This window comes from Odocoileus virginianus, chromosome 19 (genome assembly GCF_023699985.2).
Source record: "Odocoileus virginianus isolate 20LAN1187 ecotype Illinois chromosome 19, Ovbor_1.2, whole genome shotgun sequence".
Taxonomy (NCBI): domain Eukaryota; kingdom Metazoa; phylum Chordata; class Mammalia; order Artiodactyla; family Cervidae; genus Odocoileus; species Odocoileus virginianus.
The window spans coordinates 9,677,930-9,701,703 of NC_069692.1; the positions used below are offsets into that span (position 1 = coordinate 9,677,930).

The 23,774-nt window shown below is 37.7% G+C and overlaps 1 protein-coding gene across 1 annotated transcript in view; it reads right to left on the minus strand.

The window, feature by feature from the left end:
- The window catches only part of ME1 (malic enzyme 1), a 197,130-nt gene that overhangs the window by 24,691 nt on the left and 148,665 nt on the right, over positions 1-23,774 (minus strand). Inside the window, exons 7-9 of the mRNA XM_070449842.1 lie at positions 15,898-16,007; positions 5,970-6,067; positions 4,113-4,226 (exon numbers count right to left, since the gene is read on the minus strand). Of these exons, the coding sequence (XP_070305943.1) occupies positions 4,113-4,226; positions 5,970-6,067; positions 15,898-16,007 (322 nt within the window). The remainder of the gene's footprint in view (positions 1-4,112; positions 4,227-5,969; positions 6,068-15,897; positions 16,008-23,774) is intronic.

A 23,774-nucleotide genomic window follows, 5' to 3' on the forward strand; every position in this document is an offset into this window, starting at 1 on the left:
TGGCTTTATGTCTTTAAAAACTGAAGGACCTTAACTTATACAAATTTTTATTTAACACATTAAGATAATTTTTATATATTATAAACAATTGCATTATAAGTTAACAAAATTAATGAAATGATTATAATTGGCACTCAAGAGAGGTTGTAAAAATACTAAGGATAAAGGATAACAAACACAGAAAGATCATATAAAACTCAGAGCTAGATTATACTAATTTAGTAATTATCCTAAGATTTACTAGTTTTGCCACAAAAATCAACATAGTAATTTTGGCTGTTTAAGAACACGAAAGAAAAAAACAGTGGTGAATTGAGCTTCATATGCTTCTCATATTAACTAGTGCAAAACTATTAAACATATAACAATCTTTTTAAACATAACTTTATTTATCTTGGCAAGGAGAATATATGCAGTTCTTTACTTTGGCAAGTAAAAAACATGAAGTAAGAGTGACGAATTAGGTCTAGGCAACAATTTCACAGTTATTCCAAATACCAGTCATGCTATAATCCCTGTTATTCTAAGTATTGTAATCCATGGAATTTGGAGTCTCAGTTCAGTAAGTCTATGTTAAAATTACCTGAGATGCTAAAATTTACGTATTTTTATGAAGATTTCTCATTAAAACGTCATTAGAAACCACAATTGTGGGCTTTCACCTCTTTGATTCTTGAATGTATTGCCCCCCAAAGTACAGCAGAGCGTGTGTAGCTTTTCCCACGGCTCCCACTATATACTGTATGAATATGTGGATGATCCCCAAATCCCATCTCTGGGAGTCCAAATCCTTTTTCTGAGCATCAGTCTTGTCTCTTCAACTGCCAAGGGGACATCTCTATTTGAGGTCTCCACAGACACCTTTAACTTGCTATGTTCAAACTCGATCTCATCATCTTTCCCTTAAACGGGCCTGTTCTTTATTCCTGTTCAAACAAACAAACAGCAATGGCCACAGAACTTACAGACACCCCAGGTGTCCTGCTGGATTCCGTCCTCTACTCTAACCCTCCCTCTGTATTTAACTGGTTACTAAGTATGCCAATCCTACTTCCTACATACCTACCGAATCAAACATCTTTCACTCACCCCGTTAGTCAGTGCTTTATTTCAGGCCCCAACTACCTCTGATCTGTATTAATGCAATGGTTTTGTACCTCATTTCCTTTCCTCAGCCTGACCTCATTTCAGTCCATCCTCGGCGATGCCAGCAGGGTGACCATAGCCTGAAAACTGCTCAAGTACAGGATGTAGGAGAGCCTTCGTCATCTGTCACTCTATTCCTTTCAGCCTTAATCCTAAATGTCTCTTCTCTCAAAATAATTTCTTTTGCAAATGCCCTTATTCTGTCCGGGAGGCACTCAGTCAATAATTCATTTATTAATAATATACTTATTGCCAATAACTCAACACTAGCAGGGCTCTGAAGATATCAGAGAGGAGGGAGACATGATTCGTAACTTCAATCAGGATCTCAGAGTGAACTTGCCATTCAACTTCCCTTGTTTCAGTTTTGCATGTAAGAAGTTGAAGATGTCCAGGGAGACTCTAGATCAACTCCTAACTCTTCTTTCCCAACTTAGCTGGAGAGCCACCTTGCTTTGGAGCCATCGTCACCCTCCCCGTGATTCTCTGGTGTGGCGGGAGCACCACCCCCTGTGCACCCTGGCACCAGCACGTATTTCTGCAACACTGTCATGCGGACTTGTAACTCTTGGCTTGTTCGAGTTTTCCCCATGAGGCTGGAAGCCTCCTGAGATTAACAGCCTTACAGCATCCCGACAATAAGCACAAAGCCCAAGCCGCAGATGACTTCATTCCGCAAACGTTCTTATTTCATAATAGGATATGTCATATGGCCATAGTGTACAGTTTCTTACAGTTAAGCTGATTTTTTTAAAGCAATAGCAATGTTTAAGCCAAGAAATGTAAAACTATTTCCTGTATACTATAAACAATTACACTGAAATTTATTATTAATAAAATGATTGTTTTATTATTAATAAAATCATTAATAAAATGATTATTATGTTATAAAGGTATTTTCTGTCTTATTTCACAGCTTTATAGATACTCATTTGCTACAAAAAGTCATGAACATACTTCTGCTTCAAATAAAACAAAACTTCTCTATCTTTTTTAAAAAAGAACATTTTTCTAGCTTTAAAGAAAAATAATTACTAAAGAAAATTTGGAATATGTAGAAAAGCATTAAAATTAGTTTTAAAGTAATATGTATTTGAGCCTTTCTTTCTATGATTTTTACATGCAACTCAATTTTTAAAGTAAAATAGTTAAATGTAATACGACATTTTCCTATTTTCACCTAATATTAAATAATGAATCCTTTATTGCTATTTATAGTTCTTTGAAAATAACTTTGGTGGTGGTGGTTTAGTTGCTAAGTCGTGTCTGACTCTTGCAACCCCATGGACTGTGGCCCACCAGGCTCCTCTGTCCATGGATTTTACAGGTAAGAATACTGGAGTGGGTTGCCCTTTCCTTCTCCAGAGGATCTTTCTGACCTAGGAATCAAACCCAGGTCTCCTGAATTGCAGGAAGATTCTTTACCGACTGAGCCATGAAAATAACTTTAAGCCTGTATATTACATCTATGTAGCTACTACCCAATTCATGTCATAGCATCCTTTCTTTAGGTAAGTATAATCTATCACCGTGGGCTTCCCTGATGGCTCAGATGGTAAAGAATCCGCCTGCAATGCAGAAGACCTGGGTTCAATCCCTGTGTTGGGAAGATCCCCTGGAGATGGGAATGGCAACCCACTCCAGTATTCTTTCCTGGAGAATCCCATGGACAGAGGAGTCTGGCAGTTGCAGGCCCTGGGGTTGCCAAGAGTCGGACATGACTGAGCAACCCAACAACAACCTATCACTATCTTAATTAATGTCTGATGAAACATCTCGTAATTATAAATAATGCTAAGACAACACCCTCACACATACACTGACACATCTGTATCTCTATGGTAAAGATTCTTAGAATGGAAACTGTTGGATCAGGAGCACAAATTTTTAAAGATACCAGATACACAGAAAACAGCTTTCCAGAAAGTTTGCACATATTCACATGTTTCTATATCCAGTGTCTGGAGACAATGCTTATCACTGTTTTTCTTTTTTTTTTAAATTCACCTTCATGTGGAAGGGGGATTTATGAGTATTTTCTCTGGCAGTTTAAGGAAGAGTGAGTGATGTGCAGAGATGACAGGTGTAGTAGTAACACCTTGTAACTATGTCATTAGTTACTGTAACTATAACCTACGTAACTGTATTCTTACTTAGGTTCTCACAATAACCCTATGAAGTGGGTACCACAGTCTCTATTAAGGCTGGGAGACAACCTCAAGGAAGTTAACACTGAACCACATGCGTGCTGTCGTGTCCGACTCTTAGCGATCCCATAGACTATAGCCCACCAGGCTCCTCTGACCATGGGATTTCCCAGGCAAGAACATGGAGCAGGTTGCCATTTCCCACTCCAGGGCATCTTCCTGACCCAGAGACTGAACCCATGTGTCCTGCATTGGCACTGAGCCACCTTGGAATCCAGCGCATTTATTCAAGTCCTTCTCAGGAATTACCATCCAAACTCTCCAAGACTCTGGCTGAGAGAAAGTAGCAGGTAAAACAGTAGCTATTTCATGATTTTTCCTCCTTTTTTCCCAGTTAGTGTGTAATCTGATAGACAGCCCTAAGTGAAAGGAGCGGGGCCTAAGTCTTCCACCTGTATCAGCCTCAAACTGCCTCACTTGGAAATGAAGCTAATCCATACAGACAGACCATGGAGCTGTCAGGAGCCTCCTCACACCACAGACAGACAAAAAGCTGAGCCTCAGCTGTCTCCTTGATTCAGCAGAAAATCCACATCATTGTGTAGCATGGTCATCTGTGTGTAATTGTTGTTCAGTCACTCAGCTGTGTCCGACTCTCTGCAACCCCACGGACTGCAGCAAGCCAGGCTTCCCTAGCCACTCTTTTTAACACAGTGTTGGGGATGCGGAAGGTGGAAACAGTAGTTGTCTTAGAGATGGGCACCCAGAATGGCATATTGATTAAAATACTGTACCTGGTTAAAACTGACAAACTCTTACCTTAACTATTAATCCTTTCGAGTCAACCAACCATATCTTCTTTATAGCTTGCTCCTTTGATAAACCTTCTTTCTCCATGGCCATGACAATCAGGTGTGCAATCCCCAAGGCAGCCTGAAAAACAAAAATGCTTCAAGTGGTTCTACATAATCCCTTATCAAGAGTTATATTTTACCTCATTTCATCACCATTAATAAGCAACTACAAAATGGCTCTGTCTACCAATCCAAAGAGCTATATTCATTCAAAGCTCCTTTAAACTTCAATTTAAAGAAGTTTACTAAAGTTAAGTGCAGCATGTAACAATTCACAGAAATAAAAAAGAACCCAGATCTTAATGAGCTGTAATTTAACCTTGGAGAGCAAAGTATTTTTGTCACATTTCAGTTCAGTTCAGTTCAGTTGCTCAGTCGTGTCCAACTCTTTGCGACCCCATGGACTGCAGCATGCCAGGCCTCCCTGTCAATCACCAACTCCCAGAGTTTACTATGTTAAATGACAATTATTTACCCTTATTACAACAGAATCACTATTATGTGGCGTGATATTTAGCCACAGATAAACCAGTGATATCCTTGATTTTCAGTATCTTTAATTCTGTTCATACAATTAAGATTTCCTCTGATAAGAAAATACCAAATTTAAAATAATGAACTCCTCACCCTGGCTTATCGGACTGTATTGCTTATTGTTCTGCTAATTGAATTTGAAGAATGAAGCTGGGTGATTTGGATGGGAACTTCACCAATTAGGCAATAAAACAGAACACATAAGATGTGTGTTCTCAAGCATTTATTTACTCTCTTAATTTGGACAAAGAAAGTACTGTGAGACTTCTTATCAGATTAAAGGAATCAACTCCTTTGGTATATGATAAATTTGGTGATGATCTGTGAAATTTCCAAAACCTTTTCAGGGACAAAGAGGGCCAGTTTCGGATCATCCAACCATGAATACCTCTTTCCTGCTGAGTATCAAGAACTAGCCTGTGGCATTCAACAAAAACCCTTTGGAAATTTAAAGAAGTTTACTAAAATTAAGTACAGCATGTAACAATTCACTAAAATTAAAAAAAAAACTTAATGAGCTGTAATTTAACCTTGGCTTTCATTCTGATGTGAAAATAAATTTGAGATTTATACTCTGAATACGTTCACATGTTTATAACTTGGCATGCAAATTTTAGCTTCACATATTTTGCTTTAAGAACAAGTAAAATCAAACCCAACACAATATACAGAGTTTCTACCAGTGTAATACATTTATTCATAGTCATATTAAATTATAAAGTCTAAGGCTTCTTAAACGGATACAGCATTATTTTGTATTGCTGCCATCTTCTTCCAACAATTTAGAATGTTTTAGTTCTTTTGCATGTGAATTGTTGTACTGCATGATGAATCTCCGATTCAAAATATTTCTTCTAAAAAAATCCTATATATAGTTATATAAGTGCATACTGAATTGTGAGTCAAATTAGGAAAATATTGGTATGTGACACTGGAGGATACTTAAAGTTAGCACTGGCTGTAACAACTTAAAGGTTTCTATACATAATTAATCATATATTGGAAACACTTTTGGTTCATGCATGGCACCTTAAATATGCCTAACAAAAACCCATGGAAACATCTGACAATTTTACAAATTGATAGCTGCAAAAAATACCTCTATGCCTCTAAAGTCTCCTGTGAAAAATTAATAAGCCTCAAAACTTAAAGAATCTTTCAATAAAACCTGTAATTTCAATAAACTAAAAATTTCATGAACTACTTCAGACTTAAAATTCATGAGTTATTAGAATGAATGTTATATTCACTAGTTTAGGAGAACATAAGCACTCCATAAGGCAGGTACCTCTCCAGCTCCTTGGAATAGAACTGTTTGATCAGAGAGCTTGTTCTTGGTTATTCGAAGGGCTGCAAGGATGCCGGCAACTGCAACAGACGCTGTTCCTGCAACAAGTAAGAGACAGCCTGAGCGATCTTCACACGGGTGCTGCAGTACCCTGGATCCCAAGCCTCAAATCAATATTCACTTCTTGAAATCATCACACAACAGGTTAACTGATTCAGAAAGGGAAGCTGCAGTTGTCTGATCCTATGCTTGCATCTGATGTGAAATCCTCAAGCTACTGACATCAGTCTTTTAAGACAGCAATTTACTACGGTTGAAAACTTTCCAAAAAAGGTTCTCTGACTGAATTTGGTGATGTGATGACTAAGAACCTGGGGTTTGAAATGCTGGAGAGGATGTGAAAAAAGGGAACCCCCCTACATTGTTGGTAGGAATGTTAAATTGGTGTTGCCACTTTAGAAAAAAGAATGAAGGTGCCTCAGAAAACTAAAAACAGAATTACCATATGATCCAGCAATCCCACTCCTGGGCATATATCCAGACAAAACTATACTTCAAAAAGATTCATGCACCTCTATGCTTCTAGCATCACTGGTTGACAACAGCCAAAACATGGAAACAACCTAAATGTTCACCGACAAATGAATGGATACAGAAGATATGGTGTGTGTGTATGTGCATGCATGCACACGCATGCACACGTGTGCATGTATAATAGAATACTACTCGGACATTATAAAGAACAAGACAATGCCATCTGCAGCAACATGGATGCAACTAGAGATGATCATACTAAGTGAAGTAAGTCAGAAAGAGAAAGACAAATGCCATATGACATCACTTATATGTGGAATCTAAAACATGACACAAATGAACCTATCAATGAAACAGCAATGGACTCACAGACACAGAGAACAGATCGGTGCTTGCCAATGGGGAGAAGGTTAGGGGAGGGGTGGGGTGGGAGGTTAGGGTCAGCAGATGTAATCTTTTATATACAGAATGGGTAAACAACAAGGTGCTACTGGATAGCACAGGGAACTAAATTCCGTATCCTATGACAAGCTATAATGAAAAAGAATATTTAAAAAGAGAATATATATACATCAACACACATATAACTGAATCATTCTGCTGGACAGCAGCAGTTAACACAATGCTGTAAATCAACTATACTTCAACTTAAACATAAATACGTTAATTAATTAAAAAGAACACGGGATTTGGATTCTCCGGGGAATTACCAGCTCAACCTGTTTACTAGTTGAATGAATTGAGAAAAATCATTGTGGCCATCAGTTTCCTTAGCTATAAAATCATTCAATGTATGAGATAAAAAGAACTAGATGCCATTAGAAAATTTAAATGTTTTGATTTTCAACTGGAAAAACAAACACTTAATAGCTATGAAAATCTGAGGTTAGCGCAGTCTTTGGTCAGCCTCCTGTTTATGATAAATCATTGGTGAATCTCAAAGATACCAGACAAAATTAATGCAAAATTTATTTAGGATAAAAACTGACCTCTCCTCATCATGCCTCATGGTAGTAGAAACTTCACCAGCTCTAATTTTATTACTTTGCCATTTAAACTTTCACAGATCACAGAGTGTTTCTTTTGCTTTGAACATAATTACATGGCTCAGTTTCCTTATGGTTCACATCTGAAATAAAACTCTGCAGTTTCCTGCAGTACTTCCCAGCTGTATCTACAATTTACTCCTCTAAAGTAACGCTCTACCTATGATTCCTAGATCCCTCAGATGGGTAGTAAAGCCCAGTGAAACTTTAAACTCCCTCATTTGATTAAAAACAACAACAATGATGAAAATCAGATTAGAATAGATTTGATGACTGACACAATGATGAAGGGTTATGTACACAAGCTACCACAGATGCACTAAACATTTCACCATCAGTAGATACGTTCTTTTCAATCTTTTGGTTGTTTCTTTCTTACAGAATTTGGTAGTTGAATCTATAGATTCAATGCAATCCCTATCAAGCTACCAACAGTATTTTTCACAGAACTAGAACAAATAATGTCACAATTTCTATGGAAATACAAAAAACCTCGAATAGCCAAAGTAATCTTGAGAAAGAAGAATGGAACTGGAGGAATCAACCTGTCTGACTTCAGACTATACTACAAAGCCACAGTCATCAAGACAGTATGGTACTGGCACAAAGACAGAAATATAGATCAATGGAACAGAATAGAAAGTCCAGAGATAAATCCACGAACCTATGGACACCTTATCTTCGACAAAGGAGGCAAGGATATACAATAGAAAAAAGACAACTTCTTCAACAAGTGGTGCTGGGAAAACTGGTCAACCACTTGTAAAAGAATGAAACTAGAACACTTTCTAACACCATACACAAAAATAAACTCAAAATGGATTAAAGATCTAAATGTAAGAACAGAAACTATAAAACCCCTAGGCATAACACTCTCCGACATAAATCACAGCAGGATCCTCTATGACCCACCTCCCAGAATTTTGGAAACAAAAGCAAAAATAAACAAATGGGACCTAATGAAACTTAAAAGCTTTTGCACAACAAAGGAAACTATAAGCAAGGTGAAAAGACAGCCCTCAGATTGGGAGAAAATAATAGCAAATGAAGCAACAGACAAAGGATTAATCTCAAAAATATACAAGCAACTCCTGCAGCTCAACTCCAGAAAAATAAATGAATGACCCAATCAAAAAATGGGCCAAAGAACTCAACAGACATTTCTCCAAAGAAGACATACAGATGGCTAACAAACACACGAAAAGATGCTCAACATCACTCATTATCAGAGAAATGCAAATCAAAACCACAATGAGGTACCATTACACGCCAGTCAGGATGGCTGCTATCCAAAAGTCTACAAGCAATAAATGCTGGAGAGGGTATGGAGAAAAGGGAACCCTCTTGCACTGTTGGTGGGAATGCAAACTAGTACAGCCACTATGGAGAACAGTGTGGAGATTTCTTAAAAAACTGGAAATAGAACTGCCATATGACCCAGCAATCTCACTTCTGGGCATACACACTGAGGAAACCAGAACATGAACCCCAATGTTCATCACAGCACTGTTTATAATAGCCAGGACATGGAAGCAACCTAGATGCCCATCAGCAGAAGAATGGATAAGGAAGCTGTGGTACATATACACCATGGAATATTACTCAGCCATTAAAAAGAATTCATTTGAATCAGTTCTAATGAGATGGATGAAACTGGAGCCCATTATACAGAGTGAAGTAAGCCAGAAAGATAAAGACCACAACAGTATACTAACATATATATATGGAATTTAGAAAGATGGTAATGATAACCCTATATGCAAAACAGAAAAAGAGACACAGATGTACAGAATAGATTCTTGGACTCTGTGGGAGAAGACGAGGGTGGGATGTTTCGAGAGAACAGCATCAAAACATGTATATTATCTATGGTGAAACAGATCACCAGCCCAGGTTGGAAGCATGAGACAAGTGCTCGGGCCTGGTGCACTGGGAAGACCCAGAGGGATCGGGTGGAGAGGGAGGTGGGAGGGGGGACCGGGATGGGGAATACATGTAAATCCATGGCTAATTCATTTCAATGTATGACAAAAACCACTACAATACTGTAAAGTAATTAGCCTCCAACTAATAAAAATAAGTGAAAAAAAAAAAGAATACTGGCAGAAAGTTGATACTGGCAGAGATAATAAATAATATTGGGTTACCAAAATATTTGCTCAGGTTTTTCCATAATATCTTACAGAAAAATTCAAGTGAACTTTTTGGCTAAACTTAATAATAAATAAGTCACCAATAATCCCATTATCTAGGTATGATAATTTTCAACATTCTGATGTACAGTCTCACAAAATTTTTCCAAACCTGATATATGGAAATTCAAGAAAAATTTAATTTATAAAAAATATTTCAGGCCATGCTTATTATTTTAATATACTTTTTATCACAAAATATTTTGTGAGTATCTTACCACATTAATAATATATTTAAAAATATTATTTTGCATAGTTAAAATATTGCATAATATGAACATGTGATAATTTAACCAAATCTATATTTTTTGATATTTAAAAGGTTTATGATTTTCACCATAAATACAACAGTGCAACAAATACCTTTACCTAAATAGACATTTTTCCAAAGCAGACATACAAATGGCCAATAGGTACATGAAGTTGTGCTCAACATCACTAACCATCAGGGAAATGCCATTCAAACCCAAAATAAGCTATCACATCATACCTGATTGAATGGCTGTTATCAAATAGACAAGGGACCTGCCTGTAGTTTGCTACTGCAAGTGTTTCCCAAACTGCAATTCCTCTTCTATTCCTGAATAAACATAATTTCTGGTATTTAAAAAAAGAAAAAAAATAACAAGTGCTGGCAGGGATGTGGGGAAAAGAGAATGCTGGTGTACTATTGGTGGGAATGAAAACTGTTGCAGTCACTATGGAAAACAGAATGGAGGTTCCTCAAAAAATTAAAACTAGAATTACTACCATATGACTCAGTAATATGCAGATGACACCACCCTTATGGCAGAAAGTGAAGAGGAACTAAAGAGCCTCTTGATGAAAGTGAAAGAGGAGAGTGAAAAAGTTGGCTTAAAGCTTAACATTCAGAAAACTAAGATCATGGCATCTGGTCCCATCATCTCATGGGAAATAGATGGGGAGACAGTGGAAACAGTGTCAGACTTTATTTTTGGGGGCTCCAAAATCACTGCAGATGGTGACTGCAGCCATGAAATTAAAAGACGCTTACTCCTTGGAACGAAAGTTGTGACCAACCTAGATAGCATATTAAAAAGCAGAGACATTACTTTGCCAACAAAGGTCCGTCTGGTCAAGGCTATGGTTTTTCCAGTAGTCATGTATGGGTGTGAGAGTTGGACTGTGAAGAAAACTGAGTGCCGAAAAATTGATGCTTTTGAACTGTGGTGTTGGAGAAGACTCTTGAGAGTCCCTTGGACTGCAAGGAGATCCAACCAGTCCATCCTAAAGGAGATCAGTCCTGGGTGTTCATTGGAAGGACTGATGCTGAAGATGAAACTCCAGTACTTTGGCCACCTTATGCAAAGAGTTGACTCATTGGAAAAAGCCCTGATGTTGGGAGGGACTGGGGGCAGGAGGAGAAGGGGACGACAGAGGATGAGATGGCTGGATTGCATCACCGACTCGATGGGCATGAGTTTGAGTAAACTCCAGGAGTTGGTGATGGACAGGGAGGCCTGGCGTGCTGCGATTTATGGGGTTGCAAAGAGTCGGACATGACTGAGCGACTGAACTGAACTGACTGACCGAGTAATTCCACTCCTGGGTATTTAGCTACAGGAAATGAAATCACTGTTTTGAAAAAATATATACCCTCCTATGTTTGTGCTAAGTCACTTCAGTCGTGTCTGACTCTTTGTGACCCTATGGACTGTAGCCTACCAGGCTCCTCTGTCCATGGGATGCTCCAGGCAAAAAATACTGGAGTGGGTTGCCACGCCCCGCTCCAGGGGATCTTCCCAACCCTGGGATGGAGTCCAGGTCTTTTATGTCTCCCGCATTGGTAGGCGAGTTCTTTACCCCCAGTGCCACCTGGGTGCCTCATATACGTTCATGGTGGCATTATTTACAATTGCTAAAACTTGGAAACAACCCAAGTGTAAACTGACAAATGAACTGATAAAGAAAATTTGAAGTAGATACATACATGAATATTATTCAACCACTAAAAAAGAAGAGAAACTCATCATTTGTGTCAATAAGGATAGACCTTGAGTGAAATAAGTCAAACAGAGAAAGACTAACACTGTATGATCTCATTTACGTGTGGAATCTAAAACAAAAACCAAACTCATAGATATGAGAACAGATTGGTGGGGATTGTGCAAAAATGTGCAAAGGAAGCAAAAAAGGCAAAAACTTCCAGTTATAAGACAAATAAGTTCTGGGGATGTAACACCTCATAATGACCAAGTTAATAACACTCTATCATACATTGAAAGTTGGCACAAAATAGATCTTAAAAGTTTTGATCACAAGAAAGAAGGAACTTGTAACTATATGTGGTGATGGATGTTAACTTATTGCAGTGATCATTTAGCAATATATACACATGTCACACCATTACATTGTATATCTAAAACTAATACAATGTTATATGTCAACCATATCTCAATTTTTAAAATAAACAAATATATAAAGTAACTAAAAATCTTTGTACATTTGTTTCACACACCTTCATTTACTGAGGATAAATTTCTAAAAATAGAAATCTTGGATCAAAGACCTGCCTATGACTAAGGTTTTTGACACATATTGACTCCTCAAGAGCTGTACCAATTTATATTCTCACCATTGATGTAAAAGAGTGTTCAATTTTTAAAGCATCTTTAACAGTTGGGATTACAAGAAAAATCTTTGCCACCTTGACAGAGAAAATGAGTACCTCATTTGCCGTCTAATATGCTTTTTAAAACCTAGTGTGGTTAAACTTTAAAACATGTTTTCAACCCAATGGTATTCCTGCTTTTGCAAAATGTTCTACCATGTCTATCTATGATCTTTATAATGATCAAAGTATTTGGTACAAGATTACCTTATTTTAAAAAAATCCAAACTAGTTTATCCTAACTAGCTTATCACTAGTCATCACTAGTAATCAATCTAGTTTATCATGGCAAAAATTTCTATGCAAAATACTTAGAAATGTCAAGTCAGAACATAGCCATTCCAGAGAGGGTATTATGGGAAGAAAAATCTCTTTTTTGTAGATGATTTTAAATGACCAGAGGATGAAACTTTATTCTTTTGATCTGAATTTGCTGAAATCTGATGGTTTCCAGATTATATTATTAAATATCTCTTCCTTAATGATTTAATTTGCACTTTTTTTCTAGTTGGCAATAATTTACAACTAGAATGGATGAAGGTCTAAATAACAGTTGAACCAAAATCTTTATCATTTAACATTATCTTAGATCATTAATATACTAGAATTTAAGTATTTAAATACTTTTCATAAAAAGCTAATACATTTCAATAACACATCTGTTAAGAAAAAAGTCCCCCCAAGGGTATAGTTAAAAGCATTTATTTATATGGGAAGGCTGTAATAGTTACATAAGTATTTTCATTGGCACTAGAATGCAATTTCTATGCCCACAGTGAGGAAAGTATTACATTTGTGGGCAAAATGGTAAAAACATAAGATTAAAAAGGTAAAATAGAAACATATGGGGAAGATGTGTCACTAAGGACACTATTTCGGTATGAAGAAGAAAGCAGAAAATAGTTTGGTCATGTCTAGTCAGAACCTCAATAACTTGCCAAAAGTTTTCTCTAGTCAGAGATTAGTCCCATTTTCTCAAACCTAACTTTCTGTTGGCTAAAGCTGCAGGACCCGAAAACACCTATACAGAGATGATGTAGACTATGTGTGCAGATTATATGTGAAGACTGACTACCTGGGGTGAAAAACTAGTCATTGAATGCCTCCGCAGTGGTGACCTGCTGTGGGGAATATTCTGCAGTGAATTCTCACGGCAACTTCACATGTAGTGCTCTTGGTCTTGGCTTGGCATCTCTTATTTCCTGCGCTCCTGACTTTAATTCTGAGGCAGCCCAAGGCTTGACTCCTAAATTCTTGACCGCAGTTGACAGAAATGTTGAACCTAATTCTTAATTGCTCATTTTGTTTGATGACTTGGATTCCATGTTCTCTTCCTTAACCCGAACTCTGATACCGATTAATTCTGCAAAATGATTCAAGATTATGCAATCCTGGTTTTTAACTTCTACATAGACATTTCTGTGAGACCCCAAAATCGAAAGATAGAGAATATTAAAGAAAGGACAGGACAGGTTTGTTCAACAGTGTAACTGGTGGCTACTTTAGAGGCAGCAACGAAACGAACAGGTAAGTGACTTAGAGACACTGGTCTACAAAGCCTTTATCTGTAGCATCAAAGGCATCCTATCACCATACACTGCATTTTCAAATTAGAGTGGTAGCACATTAAAATTAGACTGCCACCATTTCCTCTCTGAAATCCTCCACACATTCACTTCTCATAAATAAAAACACTCAAAAAGTAAACAAAAAAAAGAAGAAAACTGAAATAACATAAGCATCTTTGTCATAAAAATGACGATAAATTATGTAATTGGCATCAGGAAGGATGTTAGGAAAAGCAAAATAAGACCAATTACGTCAGTGGGCTTCAAAATGTAAAGAGTCATTATATTTACATAGTTATGTTATACTAAAGAACTTAAGCATAGCAAACTTTAAAAATTATATTTATATATATATTTCAGTTGATAGGGTATTTTCACAAATAACTACTTTGTCCACAATAAAAACTCTATGAGAGAAATATTATCCTCATTCTACATTTAAACTTTTCTTGGATCCCATCATTTCCAATGACATTCATCTTATTCCCTGTTAGCTATCTTCCTCCCATCATAAGTTGTATCTTGGTTCTTATCATCACTCAGAACTAATTCTTCTTGGAAGACCTACATTAGAATAACTCACTCAACATGGTCTGTAACCTTCTACTTTTTCATTTCTTTATTCAATTATTCCCATTATACCTAGTCTTTAACTTTATTAAAGATAGGGAATCTAGACCCTTTTGCCCTATCTACCCATCCTTACATCTTCACTTCCTTCTCTATCCAACTTAGTGCTAAAAATCAGGAGGATGAGTGATGAGCTATATTTGGCAGAGAGAGGTGAAGAAGAGAGAGATATCAGGAATTCATGGAGACACAGAACACATAGAGAAGGTCAAGTTTGGTGGGGAAATAAGAGTTTGATGGTGGGCGAGGCTGAGTATGAGATAAGTTTGAGATATCCCTAGAGGAAGTTTAAAATAACCCAACGGGTATAAGGACCTAGAATTCAAAGAAGTCTGGGCTAGAGATAAAAATCTGCTAGTGAAATGTGTGACCCTGGAGTATACATCCAACATATCACACAGAACAAAGAGAAAAGGGCCTGGTACTGAGTGTTGAAGCATTCTGATTTAATAGCTAGTCACTAAAGGATGAAACGGGGGCGGGGGGAGGGGGAGGCAAAACTTCAAAAAGGTAGGAAGAAAGTCAGCGGGGGTCTGTGACACGGAAGTTAACAGAAGAGAATATTTCAAGGAAGAGAGTGGGGTCCACAATGTTAAAAGCTGCTGAGAATCCAAATAAGGTCAACATGGAAAAATGTTCATTGTGGTTAGTGGAATGGAAGTCTATGTGTGAGCTTTTAAGTTGTCAGAACTCATCAGGTCTTTCTCCTTTGACTCTCTGCCTGTGCTTTTATTCTACCTGCCCTTCATGAAACAGGAAGAGTAAAGATTCTCACTGGGAGGTTTTGGATTTGGGGAAGTAGTTTGGGGGAGGTGGATCTAGAGAAAGGAGCAAAACAAAGCTTAGAGAAAAATAAAACAAGTAACTCAGACAAAAGCAGGTAGCCAAGTATCTACAATCAATCAAAGACAAACAGCAGATCTGGTACATATTGTATACAAAGGCAGGTTCTGTTGTGACGCTTAGAAACTGTGGCTGATTTTTGAGATGAAGGTTGAAGAGAGAAGTGTATACACTCTTCATTTCACACAATGAGTAATATATTTTCATACATTTCATTCTTTGTTCAGCCATAATCACTGGGGATTTTATCAGATTCTAGGGCACTCTTTCTCCAGCTCATGCACAATACATTTTAAAGTCAGAGTACTTTTCTCAAATATGTAGAATTCAATGAGAAATAATGTGTGAAATCATCAAACATTAATTCCTGGCATTTCATAGGTGTCCAGCACACATTTTTTATTGAATTTGAATCCTTTGAAAATTATGAACTAATATCAAGGCACATTGTTTTTGATCCATATGCAGTGAAAATCTGATTACCTTGGATATCATCATTGAATGTGCAATACTGGTTTTGATACTTTCTCAGGAGCCGAAATGCATTTATATTGGCAAAATCTTCAAACTGAATAAGGCAGTTCATGCCATACCTATGGGACAAAACATTCACATTAGAAGTTAATAAAATGACATTTAAAAATAAACCTTTAAAACTAGCCTATCAGTTCAGCTCACTAGTCTATAGAAAAGGCAAAATATTATTTTCTTTTAAAGGTCCCATCTTGCTACTTAGTACAAATGTGAAATACAATGTAAGTTCAGTAAATATTTACTACATGCTTACTACAGAAAAAGCATTTCACTGGCACTGTGACAAACTACAAAGATGATAAAAATATGGTACTTTCAGTTAAGAAATTTAAAAGTTAGTAGAAACTAAGATATTCTGAAATATACTAAAGTACATGAAAAGTAATATAAAAGTGGTATAACAGATGCTGAGAAGACAGGCAACATTCCTTATTGGGCTTACAAACCAGGTAACAAATTGAGTTTTAATCACCTCATGATTTGAAAAGAGATGTGGGGTTCCAAAAGCTGAGTAAATAGCAGAAGCAAAGTAACTGAAGTGAAATTTAGGAAACAAAAAAATCTTTAAAACAACAGCAAGAAGCCTTATTTGGCTAAAATGGTACATGCAAGGGTGTAGTGAAAGACAAAGTTAGAATTTTATGTTGGGAACCATAAAAATTCTAGCCTAGGATTCTGGTGTTTGTTCTATAGTTACAGTTAAAAACCTTTTGAGTTTCAAAGTATAGAGGTTTTTATTTCTGAAATTAACCTGTTTGAACCTTTATTTTTATGACCATCCATAGCCTAGCCTTCCAAGGCAAGGGAACTTAACACCATTGATACCGCATGTATCTGAGAACTGTCAGGGAAAGCCTTATAGGCAGGAACCTCCTTGCTAGGTGATTTAGAGATACTTGGTCTCCAATCTCAGCTAGACTCTCACTGCCATTCTATTTGCGTGATTCCTTTTATTTTTCCTTAGTCAGCTTCTACTTCCACTGCACCCAAAGACTATTTCTAATCTTTGCCAATCCTTTAAAATCCTGATCTCTTAACTTTCTCCTACTTCCTGGCATAATGAGGGCATAATATATTACCTCCCTCAACTATTCTCCCCCCACTGCACCCCACATCTCTATCTTCAGCGCAACCCTTCAGGCATTAGTCAACAAGGTGTTCCTCTTCCTGCTCAAGGTAACTCACCACCAGTGCCCACATTTTCATCTCTTCTTTCTTAATTAGTTCCCTTTCTCTGATCTATTACAATGCATTCTTCTGGACCTCAGATAGGCAGGTGATACCACCCTAATGGCAAAAACTGAAGAGAAACCAAAGAACCTCTTGATGAAGGTGAAGGAGAAGAGTGAAAAAGCTGGCCTAAATCGCAATATTTAAAAAACGGAGATCATGACATCCAGTCCTTTTATTTCATGGCAAATAGAAGGGGAAAAGCTGGAAGCAGTGACGGATCTCCTCTTCTTGGGTTCTAATACTATTACGGATGGTGACTGCAGCCATGAAATTAGAAGATGATTGCTTCTTGGCAGGAAAGCTATGACAAACCTAGACAGTATGTTAAAAAGCAAAGACATCGCTTTGCCACCAAAGTCCATATAGTCAAGGCTTTGGTTTTTCTAATAGTCATGTACGGTTGTGAGAGCTGAACCATAAAGAAGGCAGGGTGTTGTAGAACTGAGGCTTTTGAACTGTGGTGCTGGAGAAGGCTCTTGAAGAGTCCCTTGGACTGTAAGTAGATCAAATCAGTCAATCCTAAAGGAATATTCATTGAAAGGACTGAAGTTGAAGCTGAAGCTCCAATACTTTGGCCACCTGATCGAATAGCTGACTTACTGGAAAAGATCCTGATGCTAGGAAAGATTAATGGCAAAAGGAGAAGGGGGCGACAGAGGATGAGATGGTTGGATGGCATCACCAATTCAACGGACATGAATTTGGGCAAACTCTGGGAGATACTAAGGGTCAGGGAAGCCTGGCATGTTGCAGCCCATGGGGTCACAAAGAGTCGGACACAACTTGGCAACTGAACAACAACAACAACATTCTTCTGGACAAGCTCCTTCCTCTTTATCAACAGCTGATTTTGAGCTTCTCATCAGAGGCAGAAATGAGATGTCTTGACCCCAAGTGTTTCCTATCCTTTCCTTTTAATGTACATGAAATAATAGTTTATAGTTTACATTGTTCTCCATGCTCTGTCATTTACCTTCTGCCCTCACAACTCTACTAAAATTGTGTGCTCTAAAATTATAATACTTCTGAAATAAAAATCCAAGGAACATTGTTTTCAAACCTTAATTGACTAGAGCTCTTTGCTGCATTTCCACTAATTCTGTATCTTTTTTCTTGAAACTCTATTCCCTAGGCTTCTGTGATAGCATGCCTTTCAGTGCCTTCCCCCAAACTACTGATCATTTCTTCTTTCTCCCTTAGGGAATTCTTAGCATGCAAACATTGGTGTTTCCCATGACTCTGTCCTTGGCCTACAGCATGCTGTGCGTGCATGTGTGTGTGTGTGTGTGTGTGTGTGTGTGTGTGTGTGTATGTGTCCTGACAGATGTGATCCTACTCAGTTTCAATCACTAACTACGTACAGTGATTCCCAAATGTATGCTTCTAGTCTAATCCTATGAATGTCAAACTTATAAATCTCATGATCAGCTGGATAATTTCATTTGAACAAACCTCAAATTAAAAAAACTCAGAATTAAACTCATTATATTCCCAAAGAAAATATTAACTACTCAGCAAATATTTGTTGGATGAATGTAACTTACAAATACCTTTTCATTTAAGCTCAAGCTACAGTCTTAGAGATAAGGAAAGCCTTGAGTTCCTGGTAAGCTGGGGAGGGGAGATTTGCATTCAGCTCTGCCTGACAATATGGAAGAGTCTGATGTTTAAAGTAAGCTTTAAGTTTATGATTGATTCTTTTCTGTTACACTGTAGGTCATTACATATACCTTTAAGTATGTATCTTTGAATAATGCCAAGTTATAAAACTAAGGAGACATACAACAGAAAAGTTTTATAAAATTTAATCAGAAAAATAAACTAGTGCAAACACTGAATAGTGCAAAAGACTGAATAGGGGCTATGTTTCACTGCAAACCAACTGTTAATAGAAAGATGCTAAGCATAGGTCTGGTTTTTCAGTGTTTGTTATGGTCCTACCTCTTCATGGTGAAGTCTGTCTCCTCAAGACTTAAATAAACACCGTCTTATAAATCATTTATTCTGTATTTCTAACCCAGATCGCTTACTGAAACTCAATCAACTTCTCAGAACATTTCCAAAGCTAAGTAGTCTCTTGATTCGCAACCTCAATTTTTTTTTTTTTATGAAACCATGTATTTCCCTGTCTCAGAGATCCAAAGATTAAAGCTATTGTCTTCCTATCTCTTTTTTTTTTAACACATTGTATTCATTTAATTACTATTTTCTATCATTTCTGGGGCTTCCCAGGTGGCACTAGTGGTAAAGAACCCACCTGCCAATGCAGAAGACATGAGATGCTGGTTCTATCCCCTGGAGGGAGGGCATGGCAATCCACTCCAGTATTCTTGCCTAGAGAATCCCATGGCGCAGGAGACTAGGTGGGCTACAGTCCATAGAGTTGTATAGAGTCAGACATGACTGAAGCAACTTAGCACATGTCATTTTTACTATTTAAATATTATTGTAGCCAAAGAAATTAGTCTTGCTCCTGCTAGGACTGCAAAAAGTCTATTGGTCTCTCTGCTTCTCTCTGCTTCCCTCAAGCATGTGATACAGAGCTGCCAAATTGTTATAAACAGCAACTTCCTCCAGCTACTTCTGTGCTCAAAATTCAGAGTGGACTGCTGTGACGTTGACACTCAAATTCCTTAAACTCAAGGGCCTATAATCAAATACTATCTTTTCAATTGCTTTATCTCTCCCTGTATTCCAGGATAAGCCCCTTCCCCACTGCACCACTTTTCTCCACTCTCAAACACGCCATGTCCTCCTTCCCACATCTTTATTTTTCTCCTTTAGTTTTTATGGGGGCATGACTGCTTCACATAGTTGCCTTAGTTTCCGTTGAGTAGGAAAGTGAATCAGCTGCATGTATACATGTGAACACACGCCCTCTTTTGGGGTTTCCTTCCCATTTACATCACCACAGAGTTCCCCCTATGTCTTTAGTAAGGCACTGTCATTGCAAATCACCATTACTCCTGAATTGGCAATCAATTACATTGGGTTTAAAACTGCCAGTGTGTAGATGTCTCATTAACTAGATTAAAAGTTCTTAAGAGACTTAAAACAAAACAAAAAAAAAAAAAGAGAGAGAGAGAGAGACTTAAAACTCTATCTGATAGTACTTCAGTAGAGAAAAGATCAAGCGAATATAAAATGTAAGCAAAAATTTACTTCATACAATAAGAATAACTGATAGCTTAGTAATCTGCACTGCTGAATACTACGACTACCAGCTGCTTTGAATGCTGCATCAGAGCAGTGCTCAGTCACGCGCCCGTGCTCACTTAGTCCAGTCTGACTCCTTGGGACTTCAAGCACTGTAGCCCACCAGACTCCTCTGGACATGGACTTTTCCAGGCAAGAATACTGCATCAGAGTAGGTTTTCCCTTTATTTGCCCAAATTCCAGAAGTTTTAGTGTTTAGCATTTTTCACACTAGGTCAAAAAAAGCATAATCTTTCTATTATTTAAATAGACATGACTCATTTTAGAATTTCTCTACTACTTAACAAGAAACTAAATCAAATTCATGTTACTTTTTTTAAAAAGAACTGGCACTAAGTAGGCTATAGAAGCTTTCAATATCAATAGTTTCTGTTAATAGAAGTAAAAAGGTTAGTCTAGTCAAATGAACAGTTTTCAAAGAACTTGTTTAGTATTATAAGATCTAAACATATTTTTTTCTTTTGGATAAATTCCAAAATATAAACAGGAATTTAAATCACGTTAAATTATGTCAGTCACAATCACTCTTATAATTTTTCTTCATATTTATTTGCCTCTCCTTTGAAACTGCTAATTTTCTACAGTTACCTAAGAAAATAAATTTCTACAAAACTTTTTTCCATCAGCATTTTAAAATTCTGTTCCTTATTCTTTTGTCTTTCTATCAAAGTTATTTTGGAAATATTAGTTATTTGACCAGAGGACTTTCTACAGTAGCCCTTTAGGTCATTAAAAGAAGTAATATTTCAGCCCAACTAAGCAGTATTAGAAAATTCCCATATGAGCAAAAACACTAATAGGATACAAATTAATAAGAAGTTAATGGTCTAAAAGTTCTACTGCCAATACTCTCCACTCTGCCCCTAGTTCTGTCTTCCCAGTTTTCCACCAACTCCTTCTCCAGTACACAATCTGTTCTTCATTTAGTCTTTTCTCTCCTTCAAGTTCATTCTTCCCAGTTTCACTTCTGTACGCTGAAGTAAGTTACTTCAGCTTTGCGCTGACTATCCCCCTAGTGAAACCAAGGAGGATCCCATGGGATTCCTAGGCACAGAAGTCTTTCTGTCTCCCGTTTCTTGATTGTAAAGAATAGCCTTCAACCTCCATGAACTACCCTGAGTTCCTAGGGGCACATAAAAAAACAGTTACTAATCAGGGAAGGGAGGGGATGCAGAGACACAAGAGGAGCAGCCAATAAACAATAATGCAGCCTTGAGGCAGGGACCCCCATTTATCACTCCTTGTTAATATTAGGCCTACAATTCAGAGACAGTCTCAGGGCTTCCTGGTGGCTCACTGGTCAAGAATCCATCTGCCAATGCAGGAGACACAAGTTCGATCTCTGATCTGGGAGGATCCCACGTGCCATGGGGCAGCTAAACCCATGCACCACGATGATTGAGCATGTCATCTAGATCCTGGGAGGTGTAACTGCTGAAGCCCACGTGTGCCAGGGCCTGTGCCCCATGGCAACAAGAGAAGCCACCACAACCAGAAGCCTGTGCACTGCAACTAGAGAGTCACCCCCACTCGCCATAGAAGCAAAGAAGACCCAGCACAATCAAAAGTAAATAAAAAAATTATAAAGTTTCAAAGTACCAAATTCTGATACCATAATGCTATATAATGCCATTTTAGGAAACTGTTTAGCTATCCTGATTAAAAATTACTAAAACATTAAGAATGGGCAAAAGCGTCTCCATGGTTACAAATCATTACCCTTTAAAAAAAAAAAAAAAACCCTAGTAGAGAAGCAAACTTTGTGGCAGCAACTGATCACCCCAAACATAAACATCAGTCAAGCACCATCTGGCGCTCATCATGGCTCCGTCCCATGGCCTTCTCTGGCCCCTAAGCAGCCCTTCTTCACCAAGCAAAGGCTGCATGTTTTCAGACAGTGTCCTCCTATGCGGTGCCCCTGCTGCGTCATGTACTGTGGTTCAACAGCACCAGATGCTCTGTTATTATGTTCCAAAGCCCCAGAGCCGTGTGGTTACAGGATGTGAGGAGGAATCAGAGCCTTCTCAGTTCTATTCCCGGACCTACTACTTACTTGGTCCCGTGGTTTGGGGCTGTTTCCAACTTCTCTGTGGTTAAAATGAAGTCCCCACAATATGATTTGCCTTCAGTGTTTAGGACACAATGTGGTCAGGCTATAAATTTATAATGTTTTCTAAGTGAAATTTGTGGATAGGCATAGGTAGTAAAGGAGTACACACGAGGCCTTATCATTTACAAAAGGGTATTTTAGAACCGTTCCTTAGAGAATACCGCCGATCAGTTTTCATTTCATGAATTTTCTCTACCTGGTAGTTAACTCTGATTTGAGTCCTAAAGATTTAGAGAGAGGCATCCTGAATTCATTTTGTGATACAAGCATCTTGCATCATATAATGAAAGAAAGCCATGGAAGGGATATTTTGTTCCAGATTGAACCAGCCTTGTCACTATGAAATTATAAGCAGTGGAACACAAGGATGTTAGCCAACTGGATTCTACATGACTAGGAAAAGAACCTACTATTTCATGATCAAAATATCACATAAAACAGTGGGTATATAGTTTTAGAAGTGAACAGAAATACAACCCATAAAATTAATATGTAAAAACTGCAGAGAACTTTCTCTTGTGGCATTGTTAAATTAGACAAAACCCTTATTACAGTTGACGGTACTTACTAAGTGCCAGATATAGTTCTCCACACTTTATGGGAATTATCTCACTTAACTCTCTCGGCAACTCAATGGAGAAAGCAGTTATTATCCATTTTACATATGAAGAAACTGAGTTCAGAAGGATTTAGGTCCATGGTTGAGTTCATGCTGCTAATAACTAGTAGAGTAGGGGCTGAACCACAGGGCCAATGGTTTTAACTACTTTATATACTGGCTTCTACAGAGCACCAATGTCAACATCAAAGAAGAGCTTTCTTTAGAAAGAAAGGGACTGTACTGAAAAAGTAAGGGAGTTATAACTTTATCATAAAATTTTAACATAATGCATCTGTATGCATTCAGTATACTAGGTTATTTTTGTATTAAAAAGTGTATGGGCAGATGTTGGTGACAACATTAGTCTTTCTTTGATTACAAGCTATTAAGAAGTCACTGTTTAACTAGGTCGACCAAGCATATTTTGACTTAATAAATTTTTTAGGATTTATTAATTGATGCAAAAAGCTGATTCATTCAAAAAGACCTTGATACTGGGAAAGATCACAGGCAGGTGGAGTAGGGGCAACAGAGGATAAGATGGCTGGATGGCATCACCAACTCAATGGACATGAGTTTGAGGAGATAGTGAAGGACTGGGGAGCCTGGCATGCTGAAGTTTATAGGGAAGCAAAGAGTCAGACACAACTTGGCAACTGAACAGCA